The sequence below is a fragment of the Lynx rufus genome, unplaced genomic scaffold, assembly GCF_022079265.1.
Source record: "Lynx rufus isolate CCGP_SWC_20201006 ecotype Redwood Valley unplaced genomic scaffold, mLynRuf1.p SCAF_1, whole genome shotgun sequence".
NCBI lineage: Eukaryota > Metazoa > Chordata > Mammalia > Carnivora > Felidae > Lynx > Lynx rufus.
In genome coordinates, this window is record NW_025814823.1 from 207998331 (window position 1) to 208017186 (window position 18856).

The window sequence follows — 18856 nt, forward strand, 5'->3', positions numbered from 1 at the left end:
AGCATCCGACTCTGGCTCGGGTCATGATCTCGTGGTTCCTGAGTTCAAGCCCCGCATCGGGCTCTGTGCTGACAGCTCAGAGCCTGGAGCCTGCTTTGGATTCTGTGTCTCTCTCTCTGCTCCTCCCCCACTTACACTCAGTCTCTCTCCCTCAAAAATAAATAAACACTAAAAAAAATTTCAAAAATGACACAAACACATCTTGAGGTAAAGTCAGGCTTCAATTATTTTAAATTCATTAGTTCCCCATGATTCATGGCTGTTTTATCTTTTGTGCGCTTTATAAATGAAACTTTACAAAGATGACACTTTCAAAGACATGGAACTTTGAAAACAATCTCTAGCAACAGCTTTTTTGTATTATTTAGTTTTCACACAGGTATTTATAGGCTTTAGATTATATTCTATTACAAAAATCAAAAGCAGACTTTCTGGTAAAGTGTTTTCAATAATCCAGGAGTGATAGATATACTCAGGGCTTCTCAGCTGCAGCACTATTTGGACTGATAATTCTTTGTTGAGGGGCTGTCCTGTGCATTGTAGGATGTTCAGCAGTATCTCTGGCTTCTACTTACTGGAAGCCAAGAACACTCCCTTGGTCAGTCATCTCAGTCAAAGATTTTGCCAGACATTGCCAAAAATGTTTCTCATTGAGAACCACTGGATTCACCTAATATCCAAGATATGTTTAAAAGTATGAGTACTATAAAAATAAATCCCAAACTAAGCAAAACCCTGTTATCATCAACAGTGATAAAGTGTTTTTAATTTTTGATATGAAAATACGTAGACAAACTAGCTACAAAGGGGAACATTTTCTTAATGTGTTCAGTTTCTTGATGCCTGTCCTAAATGTCATCTCAGCCTTTGTTTAAGTATGTACTTGATCCATTACCTTCACATAAGTTGCTAAAAGCAAAGAAAGATTTTCTGGAATCTGGAGTTGTTAACTGGCAATGCAGCGGATGTAGCAAATGCATTTTCACTCACAGCCTCCTCCCTGGGGGTTGTGGAAAGCGTGGTAAGTTTATGCCAGTGAAGATACACAATTCTGAGGAAGGGAAAAATATATGGGGGCTAAAGGAAATTCATTTCTATCAAGAGCATTTCTACAGTTACATCTGTGTGATTATAGAGCAAGAGATGGGAGTTGTTTGTACTAAACATTATATAAGTAGATGGAAATGTAGGTACAGAGGGAAATCATAATGAATTGCTTCAAATGACTTTGGAAAAGAAATTTGAGTAATTTGAGATGAAATGTTTGATTTACTTAAAATATCCTGAACTCAAAAGGTCTTCCAGATTTTAAATACCTCTTCTTAGGAATAAGTAGGGCCCAATCTTTAAATCATTAAAAGTTAAAAAGGTTCTGCAAACTAATGTAAAGTGTTAATAAGGGAAACCAGACGCAACTCCCTGTACCATCTTCTCAGTGCTTTTGTAAATCTAAAACCGTTCTAAAAATAAAATAAAATAAAAACCTATTTTAAAAAATTGTGCCAATAATATGCACTGATGTGGATCAACTGTAAGGGAAGATGACAGAGATAATATTGAAAATATTTAACCACTGGAATTGTACAGGTACCAAGCAATCAGAATGGTTGCTTGTGATATATCCAGCTGGGCTCGTATGTAGCAACTATCAGTTCTGGAAAAAAGCAAACTGCAAAGCAAGGGTTTCCACTTGTGCAAAAAGTGGGGACAGGAAGAATGTGTGTGTGTGTGTGTGTGTGTGTGTGTGTGTGTGTGTGTATAATTGCATATGCACAGCTTAGAAATATACATAAGACCCTGAGAACAGTGGTTACCTCTGGTGAGGAAATGAAATCAGGATGAAAGAATGTCAAAAAAATTTTTTTATCATTTTTACCTTTCTATCCTTACCATTATGCAAGAAATCTAGCTATTATTGTTAAGATTAAGGGCAAATCTGGATGTTGAAAATCTTCTCTAATAAACTTAAAACAATGATAATGATCAAACAACTCCTAAAGCTAAGCAGTCAGAATAAGTGATTAAATAGTTGTAGAGTTTGGGCTACTGATTTGCCAGATTTATTAGCAGTTCCTGTTTCTTCAAAGTGTCCATCCTATGTAAGAACTTACTACTATTTCTTTCTCTATCTTTCAACATTCAGTGAAAAGTTTCAGAGTGTGGGTAAACCAAACTCCAACACAATAACTCCATTATGTTATCCAGCAGTATGTGTGTTTCAGTCACATTGATTTAAAATTACAACATAATATAACATATGGGGCTCCTGGGTGGCTCAGTCTGTTGAGCAATCGACTCTTGATAATGTCTCTGGTATTATCTCACAGTCATGGGATTGAGCCCCACATCAGGCTCTGAGCTGATGGTGGAGCCTGCTTGGGGTTCTCTCTCCCTCTCTCTCTGCCCCTCCCCCTTTCACACACATGCACACACATGCACTTTCTCTCTCTAAAAAAAAATAAATAAAAATAACATTTAAAAAAGAACATAATATAGCATAATGTATAAACTTGTCAAAGCACTATGTTGTTCACCAGAAACTAATGTAATATGTGTCAACTACACTCACGTTTTAAAATTCAAAACAAATAAAATAAATATAATTAAATTAAATTAAAACATAACATTAACTGCGGTGCCTGGGTGGCTCAGTTGGTTAAGCGTCCAACTTCAGCTCAGGTCATGATCTTGCAGTTCATGAGTTTAAGCCCCGCGTCAGGCTCTGTGCTGACAACTCAGAGCCTGGAGCCTGCTTCAGATTCTGTCTCTCCCTCGCTCTCTGCTCCTTCCCCACTTGTGCTCGCTCACTCTCTCTACCTCTCTTTCTCTCTCAGAAATAAACATTAAAAAGAATTTTTTTTAAAAAACCATAATGTGAACTATTATAACTTCAGAATTTGATCACCTGGAGAAAATGATATCATATAACTAGTGAATTATAAAAAATAAGGTTGGCAAACAATCATTGGCTGTGCAGTACAGGTAATTCTTGATCTAAGAATGTTACATGCATTCATCCATTTAATCTTGATTTAAAAACAAAACCCTGTGAAAAACGGAGAGTTATTATTATCATTTTACAGAGGAAGAAAACTGAGTCTCAGAGAGGTTAAGTAACTTGTTAGGTCACATGGCCAGTAATTGACAAAATCAAGATTTGAACCCAAGTCAATAATCCTAGAGCCTGGGTTATTAACCATGATGTTGCATGGCCTCCTGGGTCTGGGCTGGCAGCTAAGAGACTTAAGTTCCAGTTCTGCATCAACCACTTCCATATTTTCTACTGTAAAACCAAGACGTGGAGTTTGACAATGGGTTTGTTTGTTTCATGGGTTTTCCCCCATGAAACCCAAGATATGCAGTTGCAATCACTAAGTACGATATTGCCGTAATCTTTTAGTTGCTGTTTCCTCTCCAGTGCAGTAAGAGCGGAGGACTAGATGATTCCTAAGGCTTCCCTTGCGGTATAAAACTAGGAGACCCTCTGATGTTACAAGCACGCTTACATTTATTAGCTTAATCGACTTAATAGCCCCATGAAGCTGCATTGTTATTCCTATGATAGAACTGAGCAAACTAAGGCCCAGAGACCTTATGTCCCCAGCCCTAAGTTCAACAGCTGGTAAGATTCAAACCCAGGCAGTCTGGCTCCCCAGTCTGTGCTATTAACCACTCTGCAATGTAGCTTCTTGTTATAAATCTAGAATAAATTATAGATCTAGAATATACATTGCAAAATATAAAATGAGTCCAGAATAAAGGAGTTCTTCCCCGGAGACCAACTTTCTTACAGATGGGGAGCACGTTTTTGTGTTAATACTTCTGTATGCATCTTGTGTTAGGGTTTGAAGTCTCTGCAGCCGTGATCTCCTTGGGAGGACACAGGGAAGGACCCATCTTCTCCCATTCTATCCCCCAGCACCCCAACTCTCCCTAGTCCTGCTGTCTTCCTGCCTACAGCCTTCAGGGATTGTTTGAGGATTGGAAGATATGGGGACAAAAAGAGTGGTCAAGGTAGACAACGTAAAAAACAAGATGTTCTCAGCAACTTGAAGATAGGGTAGTAAGTTAAAGGAGCAAATTCAAACTGGAAAATGGTGTTCTCATCTGCTTTTCTCCTCCTAGCACCTAGGTTCCCTTCCCCCATCCTGCAACCACACGTACATTGTGGTTTGGAACAAAGAAAAACTCCAGGTGAGGGCACCACTTCTTTTAAATTGCAAGTCGCAGTATTCATTCAGCTCATTGCCAACCCTTATTTCCCCGAATATGCATTAGAAGCCTGAAGGTGTCAGACCCCAGCCCACGTGTTGTGGGGATACAAGAAGGAATGAGACCATTTGTGGACTTCAGATCCCTAGATACACCTGAGTTTACATTCCTGTGCTCGCAGTTCCTGGCTGTGAGCCCTTGAATAGGCTACTTAATATTTCTTTTTTTTTTTTTAATTTTGTTTTTAACGTTTATTGATTTTTGAGACAGAGAGAGAGAGAGAGCATGAACAGGGGAGGGTCAGAGAAAGAGGGAGACACAGAATCTGAAACAGGCTCCAGGCTCTGAGCTGTCAGCACAGAGCCCGACGCGGGGCTCGAACTCACGGACCGCGAGATCATGACCTGAGCCGAAGTCAGACGCTTAACGGACTGAGCCACCCAGGCGCCCCAATATTTCTTTTTTTTTTTTAATTTTTTTTTTAACGTTTATTTATTTTTGAGACAGAGAGAGACAGAGCATGAACAGGGGAGGGTCAGAGAGAGGGAGACACAGAATCTGAAACAGGCTCCAGGCTCTGAGCTGTCAGCACAGAACCCGACGTGGGACTCGAACTCACGGACCGAGAGATCATGACCTGAGCTGAAGTCGGCCGCCCAACCGACTGAGCCACCCAGGCGCCCCCCAATATTTCTAATAATAGTTTCCATATATTGAGCCCATGATCTGGTTTTGTGGTACGGAGTAGGGCATTGAAAAGTGAGATGTATTTGGACATGTGGCCAGATAGGTGGTAGTGGAGAGAAATAAAACATCTTCTAGGTGAATATTAAAGCACAAAAATGGAAACTGTCACGGCCACAGGTGTATCTTCAGTGATTTTTTTTGATGCTTCAGATTTTCAAATATTTCTAGAACAACTAGAAAATGTCAAATCCTTGCTTTGGAAAGAAAGAGCAAACACACCATGAATTTTTCCAGACTACATGGGATTATATTCAGAGAAGGGTAACTATTTGTTGTCTTTACTGAGTAATATCCTAATTCTAGACAAGGACAGAAACTGTGCAGCAGGCCTTCTAAGAGGGAGTGTTAAATGTCCTTCTAGAAGAGAGGAGACTGGAGAAACGACAAGGCTGGATGTGAGACTTCCCAGCCAGTCTCTACTGCTTCCTGGTCACCTTCCCCGTGGGTTCCCAAGAGAGGACCAGTTTGGGAGGTGATCACATTCTGCCTGCTAGTCTGGTTCCAATTGAATCAGCAGCACTCAGTATTTACAAATAAGTAGAAAAACTCACTTACTATTTACTTATTCAAATGAGTGAGCTTTTCTGCCACATCTCAGTTCTCAAGCAGATAACACCTTAAACGTGGATGGGACCAGAAGTCCTCTTGCAAACCACAGAGATGTTAAACATGGCCGTGCTGTAGAAAGCGTGCCAGCTGGATTTATAGAAGAACTTATTTTCACTTTTTCAAGTGCAGTTTCTGTTTAAGAGGCCCGACTGTAAAATATGGAAGAAGGCCCTTATTAGTCACTTCCATATTTTGTCAAGTAAAACAAAGGAGAAACACACCAAGTTTTAGAAGAAATCCAACAGGAGAGCTGGAGAAAGACAAAAGGTAAGTCGTAACTTAAACAGAAATAGACGAGTCAGTCTAAGACAAGCAAAACAAAACACTCTATGCACAGCAACAGCCCTCCCCTTCAAGAAACTCTCACAGATTATTTTGCCATAGAGGAAGATAAGTGTTACAATGTCTTCCTAACCAATCAGGGACGCTGCAAGCCTCAAACCAGGAAGCCCTTTAGAGTGTAGTATTTTAAATTGTGCAAGTGAGACTTCTGGCTCTCAGTTAGTTTTTGTTCCCTGTGCTTGTAGGACACAAAAGCAGATGTGAAGTCCCTCATGGCGAAGTTTAACACGGGGGGCAACCCCACGGAGGAGGCCTCTGTCAACAGCCGCCCCTTCAAAGTCGCGGGGCAAAGCTCACCTTCAGGAGTACAAGCTAAAAAGAACCTATTCAACAACCAAGGAAGTGCCAGCCCTCCTGCGGGACCTAGCAACGTACCTAGGTTTGGGTCCCCAAAGCCACCTTTGGCAGTGAAACCTTCATCTGAGGAGAAGCCTGACAAGGAGCCCAAGCCCCCGTTTCTAAAGCCTACGGGAGTGGGCCAAAGATTTGGACCACCGGCAAACTCAGCCACCAGAGACCCTGAGGTAAAAGTGGGATTTCCAAAACCTGTAGGCCCCAAGCCCATCAATGTGCCCAAGGAAGATTCCAAACCTGTGTTTCCCCGGCCCCATGGGAATAAGCCTTTGCTTCACAATGTAAACGAAGACCACGACCTAAAGCCACCAGGCCCCAAGCCGGGCTCTAATCCCCCAGCCCAGGAAACTGAGCAGAAGCAAGTGTTCCCCAAGTTGGCTGGGGTTAAAGGCAAGTTTGGGTCAGCCTCCCATGACCACGACCCCAAGCCCCTCTTAACCAAGCCCGTCTTTGGCCAGAAGCCATCCCTGAGTAGCGATGACAGCCATGAAGACGAGAATGCCACCAAGAATGCGTCTCTACAGAAAGGCCTCCCGACCCCCCTTGGAGCCAAGTCCAAAATGACCCCTTTAAAACCAACAAGGCATGACGAAGAAAATAAAGACCCGGGAGGAGAGACGTCAAGTTCACCTTTCCCTGGCGTGGTTCTGAAACCTGCTGTGAACAGAGGAAGCCCAGGCCTCTCCAAAAATGCTGAGGAGAAAAAAGAAGATAGGAAGATAGATGCTGCTAAGAACGTCTTCCTGAGCAAAATGAATCAGGAGGACCCGGCCTCTGGGGCTCCTCCTGCCAAGTTCCCTAAGATGCCTTCTAAGCTGACAGGGGCAGGGCCATGGGGCCAAAGTCAGGAGAAGGAAAAGGGAGACAAGAATTCAGCCACCCCTAGGCAGAAGCCCCTGCCTCCCCTGTTCACCCTGGGCCCACCGCCACCAAAGCCCAGCAGACCCCCAAATGTTGACCTGACGAGATTCCGCAAAGCCGCTTCTGGAAACAGTGAGTTCTTTTTCTCGTTCGCTATTTAACAAGTTTTGTTCTACAGCAGAGGGTGTTTTACCTTCTGGGGAAAAAAAAATTATAACAAGGAATGATTCCATCACCGGGACTCCTGGCATGTGGTGACCTTTCTTTGGCATTTTTTTTTTTTTTTTTGCTTCAGTATGGGAGGTGTGAGAGGCAAAAATCCTTAGTTCTGTGAGCAAGTGCCTTGGTGGGCCGCTTTTGGGGTGGGAAGGGAAATATATCCACTTGATCGATAAGTGGTTTTGCTTTCATTTAGTTCCTTAGCTGGGTTTCATTTCTGTTGGATGAGGCTAAGGTGTGTTCCCCTTACTGCCACAAAAGAGTTAGACAAAAAGATGAGCAAACCTTTCGGTTGATGGTTTTCAGACTGGGTCAATTCTGATGCCTGGGAACATTTGGCAATGTCTTGAGGCAGTTGTGATTGTCACTACCAGAGGTTGCTACTGGCAGGTAGCAGATAGAGGCCGGAGCGGCTGCGAAACATCTGGGACCACGTAGGGCAGCCTGCCCCAGCAAAATAGCCAGCCCAGTGTCAATAGTACAGAGCTTGAGAAAACCGCTTCCAAGTGATCTTAAATGTCCAAAATGTCATCATGCGTTTCCTAAGCCCAATATTCAAATAAGAGAGGAAACAGGGCTCAGGAAATGCCACTTTCTGTTTTGTAGTTCAGCTGTTTTCTATTTCTCGACATAAATCTTTCTGAACTTTGCTGATTCCTAAAGTAGTACCTAACTAGGATAAGCCAAAGGGACACTTTAGTATCCTTCGGGGTAAATAGCTTAATTTTCTTCCGGAGATGTTACAATCCTATGGCACGTGCTAAAACTTGATGCCGAATGGCCTGACTTCCCACGTCATTGTAACCCTGCAGAGTGACAATGGAAGCTCACTTATACCTGAAATGATTAATATTTTAGGCCAATAATGTGCAACTATTGTTTATTATTGGGGAAGGTGGAGAAAGGATGCTTGTGGAATAATGACCACACCACTATCAGACATATTTTCTTCCTTACAAAAATATGGCCTAATTAAAGCAGTTCTAAGTATAAGTATGTTTTTCTTTTTCGGTTCTGCAGAAGCATCTTGCAGTCTATCATCTTCCTCAGATCAATATCTTGCTGTTGATCAACAGATTAGTGATCAAATCCCCCATTAATCTATCCTGTAGAAAGCACATTTGAAATGACGCCATGATTATCCATCTTCTAGAAGGATTCAGCCTTGTCACGTTTGTGTCCTCCTCATCTGTCACCTTCTCATTTTAATACTGGTCCATAACTCAGAAACATTATTTTTGTGACAATTTCTAAAAGATCCCCTCTGACTTCCCTTAGTTCTTCTGTGCCTCAGATAAAATTAAAAAAAAAAAAAATTAGCTATCATAACCTCCGTCTAACCTCTAACATCAAACCAGGGAAACTTAGTGATGTCAAGTAGAAATCCTTGGGCGTTTTATTCCATGTTCTCCATCTTTATTTCCACTCAACTCCCAGGTTTGAGGTGGTAACCAGTTGTCTTGTGTCATGCTGTTGAAATGCTAATGGAGTCCACTGCTCTACAATCCCGGCAAGGGACTGTCAGTATTGGTCAGTATTGAGCTGACCACCAGTGCGATAAAGTTCCAAGGGACCGAGGCCAAATTGCCCAGTAGGCAGAGTGGGTCCTTGCCTTCTTTTCTCCCTTTCCCCCACGCTGACCTGCCTCCCTACTGCTCAAGTGCCCACGACACAATTTAGACTCTAACTCCTTCTATAATGTATCCCACCTCTAACTCAGATCCCTTGGAATATATTATCCTCCAAAAGTGAGGCAGTTCCCTCCTCATCCACCTTTTTCACAAATCAAAACTCAGTCCTTCTTGATTTGAACTGACCTCAGGTTAGTGTCAGGATAAAGCAAGCAGATTCCTAACTTTAAATTGTGGGTAACACCCCTTTAAAGCATTCACATTTTTTTTTAATGTTTAAATTTTTTAACTGATTTTTTTTAAAATAGAAATTACATCTGGCTGAAAAAAAAAACAAGTATAAAATGATATACAGTCCTTGTCTGTCATTTTCTGGGTCTTCTCAGCCTCTGCCCCACAGAAACCACTTTTCTTAATTTCTATGTCCATCCAGTTTCCTTATGTCTATGTAAGCAAATGTAAACATAGATATTAATCCCCTTGGCTTTATACTCAAGAAGTAGGACATTATATGCAATGCTTTGATCCTTGCTTTTTAAAAAAAATAATTAAAAATCTTGTATATCTTTTCATATTTTAATAAGAGGTAACTAAATATTCTTTAGAGTTGCCTAATCGTCTGGTAAATGAATGACTTACCTAATCGATAGAAGAACTTGTACTGTTTCCAAACCTTTTCTCTTCAAAACAATGCTGCAAAAAATAAGCTTGTATAGGTGACTTATATGTTATTTTCTGAACACTGAGAATTTCCTAACAGGCAGGTCTGCTGACTCCTGATCCTACCACTGCTATTTTTCCCAAACTACACTAAGGAATTTAGCATTGCACTTAAGAAGGTTAAAAATATACCAGATTTAGAAACTATATAGTGTTCGAATTAACCAATGCTTCATCTAATTACTCTGCAGGTTTTCAAAGCTCTGAAACTATTTTTTCTTGGCCTTCTACCAGATTCCTTCCTTTCCAGGTTCACATCCAACCCCTTAAACCTCTTCCCCAGACCTACTCTCCATCTTTTATCATCTTTGTCCAGTATATTGTCCATCAAAAATATGTATTATTTATTGAGGACTTGTTACATACCAGATACACACTACTCTGTTCGCTCCTCCCAAGAACCCAATGAAATAAGAATTCTATGAGGAAACTAAAGTTCAGAGATGTTGGGTAATTTGCCCAAGGCTGTACCATGACTAAGCAGGGGCAGAGCTGATCCTTGGGTGTCTCTAATTCCAGGGCTAGGGTCCCCCTCACCGCACTCCCTGCTAGGCTCCTTCTCTTGAAACATAGGATATCTTGAGATAATAATTGGGGCATAAGGGATATTCAAAGAATTCTCATTCTTCTCTCTCTCTCTCTCTCTCTCCCTCTCCCTCTCTCTCTCTTCTTTGGCTGAAACTTTTTTTTTTTTAACTACAAATACCACCGTAAGCTACATGAAGACAGACACCAGTCTGCTTAACATTATTTATTTGGAGCATAGAAATAATACCTTCTTGTTCATTGCTCGGGTCTGTCATCCCACCAAAGTCTATTTAATCAGATTTTAGTATTAATATTCTCTATAGCTTAGCAATTACTTTAACGAATTAGATAACCCCTGTCAATAGGCTTGCATTCATTCCATTGAATAGACGTTCCATGTGAAATGAATATTACACATGGGGTCTATATTATAGATCTATTTGACTGACTTACTAGTAAACCATAAGCTCGAATATAACATACTGTTCTTCTGAACATGAAGCTAATAACTTTTTTCCCCCAGAACCATTTGGGATTACAAAAGCCTAAACTTTCAAAAGATAAAAAATCCAAAATATCAAAATGTTTTCTAAACTAACCTTGTCTCCGGTTCCTTTTGTTTCCTGGGCCAGCGGTGAGAAGAGTTCATCCTAAGCATGAGTGTGTGCCCAACCAGCAAAGTTTTGGTTGTTAAGATCCCCTGGCTTGACTGTTGGTTTGCATGTGGGAGTTAGTAATAAATCTGCTTGGAAATATTCCATCCAACCCTTTTCCTGGTCTTGTTCTTAACACTGGAGAGAAACTAAGCTCATCTTTCTATATGTTAGCTTTAAGAATGATCAGTTAAGCATCCTGACAATTGAAGAGGTAAGGCCAGGGTCCCAGTGGGTGTTAGCAAAGGGCTAATGGTGTGACTTACCCCTCCATACCTGCTTATGCATCGCTTCAACTAATCCAGCCAGCAGTAGTTTGGAACCTAAAGGTGCCCGGGCTATTTTCAGCAGCAAGGATAGGAGGAGGCACGATTCTCCTTCATATACCCTAAACTATCTCTCTCTAAAATTGGATATTTATACATCACGTTATATCAATGTGTGCTGCTCCAAACCATTACAAGGGAAAGGGATTCTATGCTCAAACACATTTTAAAAATTGGGGAGAGGGGGTGGTAAGTAGACTTTTTTACAGCAGAGTTTCTACAGGCATTTGATATAATACTGTACACTTGGAATCTAAGAACAAGGAACCTAAAAACAGATCCCAGGCACGTTTTCTGGGTTTTTTTTCTTTTTTAATTTAATTTAATTTTTAAAATTTACATCCAAGTTAGTTAGCATATAGTGCAACAATGATTTCAGGAGTAGATTCCTTAATGCTCCTTACCCATTTAGCCCATCCCCCCCCCCCACAACCCCTCTAGTAACCTTCTGTTTGTTCTCCATATTTAAGTCCCTTCTGTTTTGTCCCTCTCCCTGTTTTTATGTTATTTTTGCTTCCCTTCCCTTATGTTCATCTGTTAAGTGTCTTAAAGTCCTCATGTGAATGAAGTCATATGATATTTGTCTTTCTCTAATTTCGCTTAGTATAATAACCTCTAGTTCCATCCACATAGTTGCAAATGGCAAGATTTCATTCTTTCTGATTGCCGAGTAATACTCCATTGTATATGTATACCACATCTTCTTTATCCATTCATCCATCGATGGACATTTGGGCTCTCTCCATACTTTGGCTATGGTTGATAGTGCTGCTATAAACATGGGGGTGCATGTGTCCCTTCAAAACAGCACACCTGTATCCCTTGGATAAATGCCTAGTAGTGCAATTGCTGGGTCATAGGGTAGTTCTAATTTTAGTTTTTTGAGGAACCTCCAGACTGTTTTCCAGAGTGGCTGCACCAGTTTGCATTCCCACCAGCAGTGCAAAACAGATCCTCTTTCTCTGCATCCTTGCCAACATCTGTTGTTGCCTGAATTGTTAATGTTAGCCATTCTGACAGGTGTGAGGTGGTATCTCATTGTGGTTTGATTTTTATTTCCCTGATGATGAGTGATGTTGAGCATTTTTTTCATGTGTTGGTTGGCCATCTGGATGTTTTCTTTGGAGAAGTGTCTATTCATGTCTTTTGCCCATTTCTTCACTGGATTTTTTTTTTTTTTGGAGGTGTTGAGTTTGATAAGTTCTTTTTAGATTTGGATACTAACCCTTTATCTTATATGTCGTTTGCAAATATCTTCTCCCATTCTGTCAGTTGCCTTTTAGTTTTGCTGATGGTTTCCTCCGCTGTGCAGAAGCTTTTTATTTTGATGAGGTCCCAATAGTTCATTTTTGCTTTTGTTTCCCTTGCCTCTGGAGCCATTTTGAGTAAGAAGTTGCTGTGGCCAAGGTCAAAGAAGTTTTTGCCTGCTTTCTCCTAGAGGATTTTGATGGCTTCCTGTCTTACATTGAGGTCTTTCATCCATTTTGAGTTTATTTTTGTGTTTGGTGTAAGAAAGTGGTCCAGGTTTGCTTTTCTTCATGTCACTGCCCAGTTTTTCCAGCACCACTTGCTGAAAAGACTGACTTTATTTCATTGTATATTCTTTCCTGTTTTGTCAAAGATGAGTTGGCCATATGTTTGTGGGTCCATTTCTGGGTTCTGTATTCTGTTCCATTGATCTGAGTGTCTGGTTTTGTGCCAGTACCCAGGCACATTTTCTGAAACATCTCACAGATTGGGCCAGTTCAGAACACTGAAAAGTTAAAGGCAAAGCTCTATGGTACACAGACTGAAAGTGAAGCATGGGTCGGCTTCAGGTGGCCACGTTGTTCTGCTAGCTCACTGTCCATGTGTCTGATGTGCATTTTGTGGCTGTTGTCACTCTTACTTTCGGCTCCATCCTGAGCCCACTCTACTTCGTTTGCCTTCCTTGGTCTTTGGGAAAGCAGTTTGCCATAAGACCTCTGGATCTTCTGTTCCAGGTTGAAACTTCTGGGGAACCATTGACTGTTAATTGGACAGCTTACCTGGGTTTAACTCTAAAACAGCAATGCCTGGGGTGCCGGGGTGGCTCAGTCAGTTAAACATCCGACTCTTGATCTCTGCTGAGGTCATGATCTTACCGTTTGTGGGATTGAGCCCCATGTCAGGCTCTGTGCTGACCGTGTGAAACCTGTTTAGGATTCTCTCTCTCTCTCTCTCTCTCTCTCTCTCTGCCCTCTGCCACTTGCACTCTCTCCCTCAAAATAAATAAATAAGTATTTCAAAAAGATAAATAAAATAAAGCAGAAATGCCTCTGAAAGAGCATTCCCTCTCTTAACCACAAAAGCCCACAAGCCACTGTTCAAATCTTAAGAGCTTCCCATTCTTCATCTTTCTCTCTAAGTTCTCAACTTCTGCTCTTCTAAGATAAACCAGCTCCTCAGTCTAAACCCTGTTCTCACAAACAACCTGCCTTATCCCAACAGTAACCTTTGGGCATTTTTTTATCTAATGTTTTCATCATTTTTATAACCAATCTACATGGTCTTTATTTTTACATTCTGGCATTTAAATTTACTGTGGAGAAGTCTGGGACCACCCTGAATTTCCCCCCCTTTGAACGTGATTATCTTTTCTATCTGGATTCCCAAAGAAACCTCTGTCTTTAAGGTTTAAAAACCTAGCCAAAGTATGTTAGTGTCAATCACTCCATCATCAGTATTTTCTGAGAGATGTTCCTCTTTGCTTTTGGGGATTTTCTGTTCCATATGAATAGAGGTCACACCAATTTCTTTAGATCTGGCTGATGGGTGACAAATGCATGTGTTCTAATCCAGTATGGTCAATTCACCAGCTCTGAGTGTTGCTTCTAATCCACTCTTCTGTGGAGCAAAAGATAGCTGTGCTGGTCTTGAGGGCTGGATGCTGTTCTATTTTCTGAGATTTCATTTTGTTTCCTATACCAGGGCAAGGCCAATCATGGTGGCTCATCCCCCTTCTGCCTCTGATATGATGCTGTCATGGTATTTAGGGTTTTCACGCTATAGGTTTCTCCTTGACCTTCCCCAGAGTGTTCACTCACCCCTGAGCCCACTTCTCCAACCTGGAGTGTACTAAGGAGAACTCACAGGTTTTCTAAAATCAGTGTCTTCTGGAGGCACCTGGGTGGTTCAGTCCAGTAAGCATCTGACTCTTGATTTTGGCTCAGGTCATGATCTCACAGTTCTTGAGTTCAAGCTCCATGTTGGGCTCTGGGCTGACAGTGAGGAAACTTCTTGGGATTCTCTCTCTCTCCCTCTCTTTCTGCTCCTTCCTGGCATGTTCTCTCTCTCTCTCTCTCTCTCAACAAACAAACTTTAAAAATTTTAAATTAATCAAATCAAGTCACTGTTTCCCCCCAGTATTGCTCCTCATTCTAGGGAACAAGTGGAAAGCTTTATTTGCCTCCTATGGCACCTTCTGTTTCTTCCCCTAGGCCAACAGTTGTTGATGTTTATCCAACTATGTTATTTTTATGGGTGATGGCCACTAAAGTGAGTTTGGGATATTATCTATCTTGCCCTATTTTAGTTTTACTATTTTATTTTGGAAATGGAGGAGGGACATTCTGTAAGTCTCCCTCGTTAATTAATATTAAATAAGTATTTCAGTTATGATCTAGCTATCAGCAACACTTCCAAAGGAACCATCAACGCACTCCTTCACAAGGCAGAAAGAATACTGATGTGAAGTGCATGGTCACTGCTTGTTTCGTATCCTCTGGACTATGCTGGCTGGTCAAAGACACTCCGATGACCACTCCAGGAATCTATCCTGAAGCGTTTTTCAGGTCACAATCAAGGTGAAGGGCAAGGGAGAGTTCCAGATACCTGATGGGAGTTTACCTCTGGAGTGTGGGTAGTGTCTGACCTCTAAAAACCTGAAAACTCCCTGAGAGTAGTTATATTTTAAGCTTTTAACAGCCAATTACTTTATACTGAGACTAGTAGAAGAATGGAGTACTGGAGAGGAAAATGAGCCGGAAGAAGGAGAGGACACTGGGGCTGACCTCTGAGGAAGGCAGCTTCCTCTCTTCAGGGTCTAAGTCATTTTTGTCATCGAAAAGCCCCCTCCACATATTTTGCTTCCTGGTTCCTTGCTCTGTGCTTTCTTTGGCTTTAAATTTCTTCCTTAACTGTTCAGGTGCCAGCTCGTCTTTTAATATTAGTTTTAGCACAACAGTGGTTCATACCCGTCATCTAATCTGCAGGGGAAATTTTCTTTATAGTGATAGTCAACCATATCTGTATGAGGGACTATGGCTTTTCTTAGTTAGGGAAGAGAAATTTCTGTAAAACCCAGTTGGGAGCAACATGCCATGATTTATCCTATTGTAATAACTTCCTGTGATCAAGCAGCAAGTTGGTATATTTTTAAGCTGCTTACAAAAGAAAATATGGAAATATTGCCTAATCTAGTGGCATTATGTCAACATAGGATCTGTGCTAGATCAAAGAAGATACAGCAACTTACAACATAAATATTTTCTTTTATAGTGACTGACTTACCCATAAATAAAGTATAAAATGCATATGAAATGTTTAGTATATACCAAATTTGATTTAAATTATTTAAGTCTTAAAATAGTCATGTAACCCATAGAGGGGAAAGCATTAAAATGAAATGCCAAATACTTAAGAAAGAAAAATTAGAAAGTCAAATCTAAAAATCAAATACAAATACATATTGAGTCTAATAATCAAATACACACTCTTCCTGATTTACTTTCAATTGTGTTTGCACACATTAAAATATTTTAAAAACTAAAAAAGAAATTTAAAGACTAGATAGGAAGATTGGGTAAATGTTATAATTCAGTCTGCTCACTGGGCAGGAGATACCTTGCTTCATATAATCTGCTAAAACTATTTCCAAGCCAGTACCCTTTTTTAAAGGATTGGATTTCCACCATATGCATTTGCCACTAAAGGCTCCTTCTTGGCCGTGACGAAAATTATTTCTGAGTATTATGGGTTCATATGCTAATGACACCTCTTTGTGCATATGTTTTTTATTTTCAAACCAAAGCGAAATTAACTTACATGACACATGAATAACTCCAATTATTGAAAGAACAAATTATGCCTCAGGAGGAGAAATCCAGCTGCTTGTTTTTACAAATATATCTGGACATGTCTGTTTCTTTTAGAGGAAACACCATCATGATAGTTATGGCAAGGCTCTAAAGCCCCGAGAACCACCTAGAGCACTAGATTGTTTGTTTCTCCAGCATCTGAGAAACAGGGAAGAAAGATTCTAGAAGTCGAAGACTTTAACTGCCATATTAACCACTAGCAAACACACACACACACAAACATGTTTCTCTTCCGTTTAAATTGCCACTAAAGAAAAACGATTGTACTTTATTCTGTCTGGCACAGCAAAGGTAGAGAAAACACGTACAACAGACAATGGCAATAGATACTATCAGGAAAAAGTAACTGAAGGTGAGACATCTGGCTGTAGAAAAAAATCTGAACAGAAAACCATATGAGGTTTTTCTTTCCCCAAAGTAAGAACGGGTGTCGTAGAAGCACTATCTGTATTTATTATAGCAGTCGGCCTCTCTCTGCAGCTGCACGTCTGCACACAACGGCTTCTTCAGCCAGCGGCACGCTCCTGGCAACCGAGAGTGTGTTTTTCCAGGGCTGGCAGTGGATCTGTTGAGGCACAGGAAAAGGTTCTTGCCACATAACACCACTATTCTCTTGATCTGCCTGTAATTCTCAGAACCATCACGTAGTGCATCTGGCGTTCAAGAGCATCGTGTGTAGTGATACCACGAGTACAACCAGGCGGCTGAAAATCTTTCCAAAGTAAGCGCAAGGCGGGTAAATACCACAGGTATCCAGATTGTGTTCGAGTGTTCGTTCCCCCTATTCAGGAATAACAGTTGCTCAACTCCATTAAGGGGAGAAAGGATCCTGGATGAGTACTAAAAGTGCCCCCTCGTAGTGGTTTGTTTTTAACTCGTACAGTATTTTCTATTTTTGTTCCAAATTGTCACCTTAAAGAAGTTGATGTACTCACATCCTCTCAGTTACTGAGGATCTGGACTGCAGCTTCTCCAGGACCCCCTTCTCCCTGTTTCCAGAACTTCAGCTTCACACACACACACGCACGCACGCACATGACTTTCTCCTCAGCCACTTCTTCAAAAGCAGTCTCATGTGGAAGGAGGATAAGTCAAGTTTACAAAATACATTTGTCATTCATGTTACTCTAAAATAAAGAAGATTTTCTTGACCTGATAGAGCAGTTTAACAGGCAGGAAACCTCACTATATTGTAGAAAGAAGCCGTCTTTGATTTCTCTGAAGCCTTGAGTCCTTAGTCCTCACGAGGAGAAATTAATCTTGTCTGGCTGAGTGGCATGAAAGCAGATGAGGTTTGTAGATCTTCTGCCAGATCTCTATCTGCCGGTTGGGAACTCTTGCCTTCTTCGCTAACTCTGAGTGATTATCTAAATGGACCTACTGGTTGGGTGGACTGTTACAAGGTGAGGCAGTGTGTTAGCTCAAACTGCTAGTTACAAAAATACTCGTGGCTTAGAAGCAACAGAAATTTCTGTCTCACGGTTCTGGAGGTTGGGAAATCCAAGATCAAGGTGCCGGCAGATTTGGTGAGAACCCACTTCCTGGTTGTCTTCTCACAGCGTGGGGATGGCAGAGGGATGAGGGAGCTCTCTGGTGTCTCTTCTGTAAGGGCATTAATCCCATTCATGGGGGCTCCAGCCTCAGGACCCCATCACCTAGCGCCGTCCTAGCACCATCACATTAGGGATTAAATTTCAACACGTGAATTTGAGGGACGCATTTAGTGTATAGAAGATGGCCTGTGACATTCAACCTAGCAAATGGTACTCTGCCACAACGCACCCAACTGCCTCCCTCCTATTCTCTTGCTTTCTTCTTCATTCTTGTCTTCTAAGCTCTGATTATGTTTTTAATCGTATTCTTTTCCATTCCTCCGTACCATCACTGCAAATCTCCTTTCTTTTGGGTCAATGAAACCTATTAGTAGAACCTACAGAAAATGCTGAGCTTTATGGAGGCATGACAACCAAAGAGTCTGCTGAGTTCTGAACTACTAAGAAACCATGGTTAATTACATGGGCCAACATGATTTTGAAATGGAAAACCTAAGGCAGAAAATAGAAAAGCTGCTGGTGTGCTCCTTAAAGTCTGGATAAAGTCGGGCACCTGGGTGGCTCAGTGGGATAAGCGTCCAACTTCAGCTCAGGTCATGATCTCATGAGCCCCACGTTGAGCCCCACGTTGGGCTCTGTGCTGACAGCAGAGAGCCCACTTTGGATCCTCTGCCCCCCTCTCTCTCTGCCCCTGCCCTGCTCTCTCTCTCTCTTGCTCTGTCTCTCAAAAATAAGTAAAAACATTTTTTTTTAATCTAGATAAAGTTAATTTCAAATGCCAGCCCATGTTTCATGGAAAAATTGAATCCGATCAATGAAGGACAAAGCCACTTGAATTTTCAAGGTCACTTCAGGTTTCTAGCTCTTGCCTCTTCTAACTTGTCTCAGTTTAGGAACCGCCTCTCTGACCTTGCGCTGTACTGCAGTCACCCAGACAAGACTTGTAGCCTTTCCTCAGTTTTCACCACAAACCACTCACCGAAG

At 41.3% G+C, this 18856-nt stretch overlaps 1 protein-coding gene across 4 annotated transcripts in view; it reads left to right on the top strand.

Moving 5' to 3' along the window:
• The window catches only part of FYB1 (FYN binding protein 1), a 161782-nt gene that overhangs the window by 55109 nt on the left and 87817 nt on the right, over positions 1 to 18856 (top strand). For all 4 annotated transcript variants that reach the window (XM_047093239.1, XM_047093231.1, XM_047093252.1 and 1 more), the window contains one exon: positions 6096 to 7257. In XM_047093239.1, coding sequence (XP_046949195.1) covers positions 6123 to 7257 — 1135 coding nt within the window. In that variant the 5' untranslated portion in view covers positions 6096 to 6122. Of the gene's footprint in view, positions 1 to 6095; positions 7258 to 18856 lie in introns of those variants that run through there.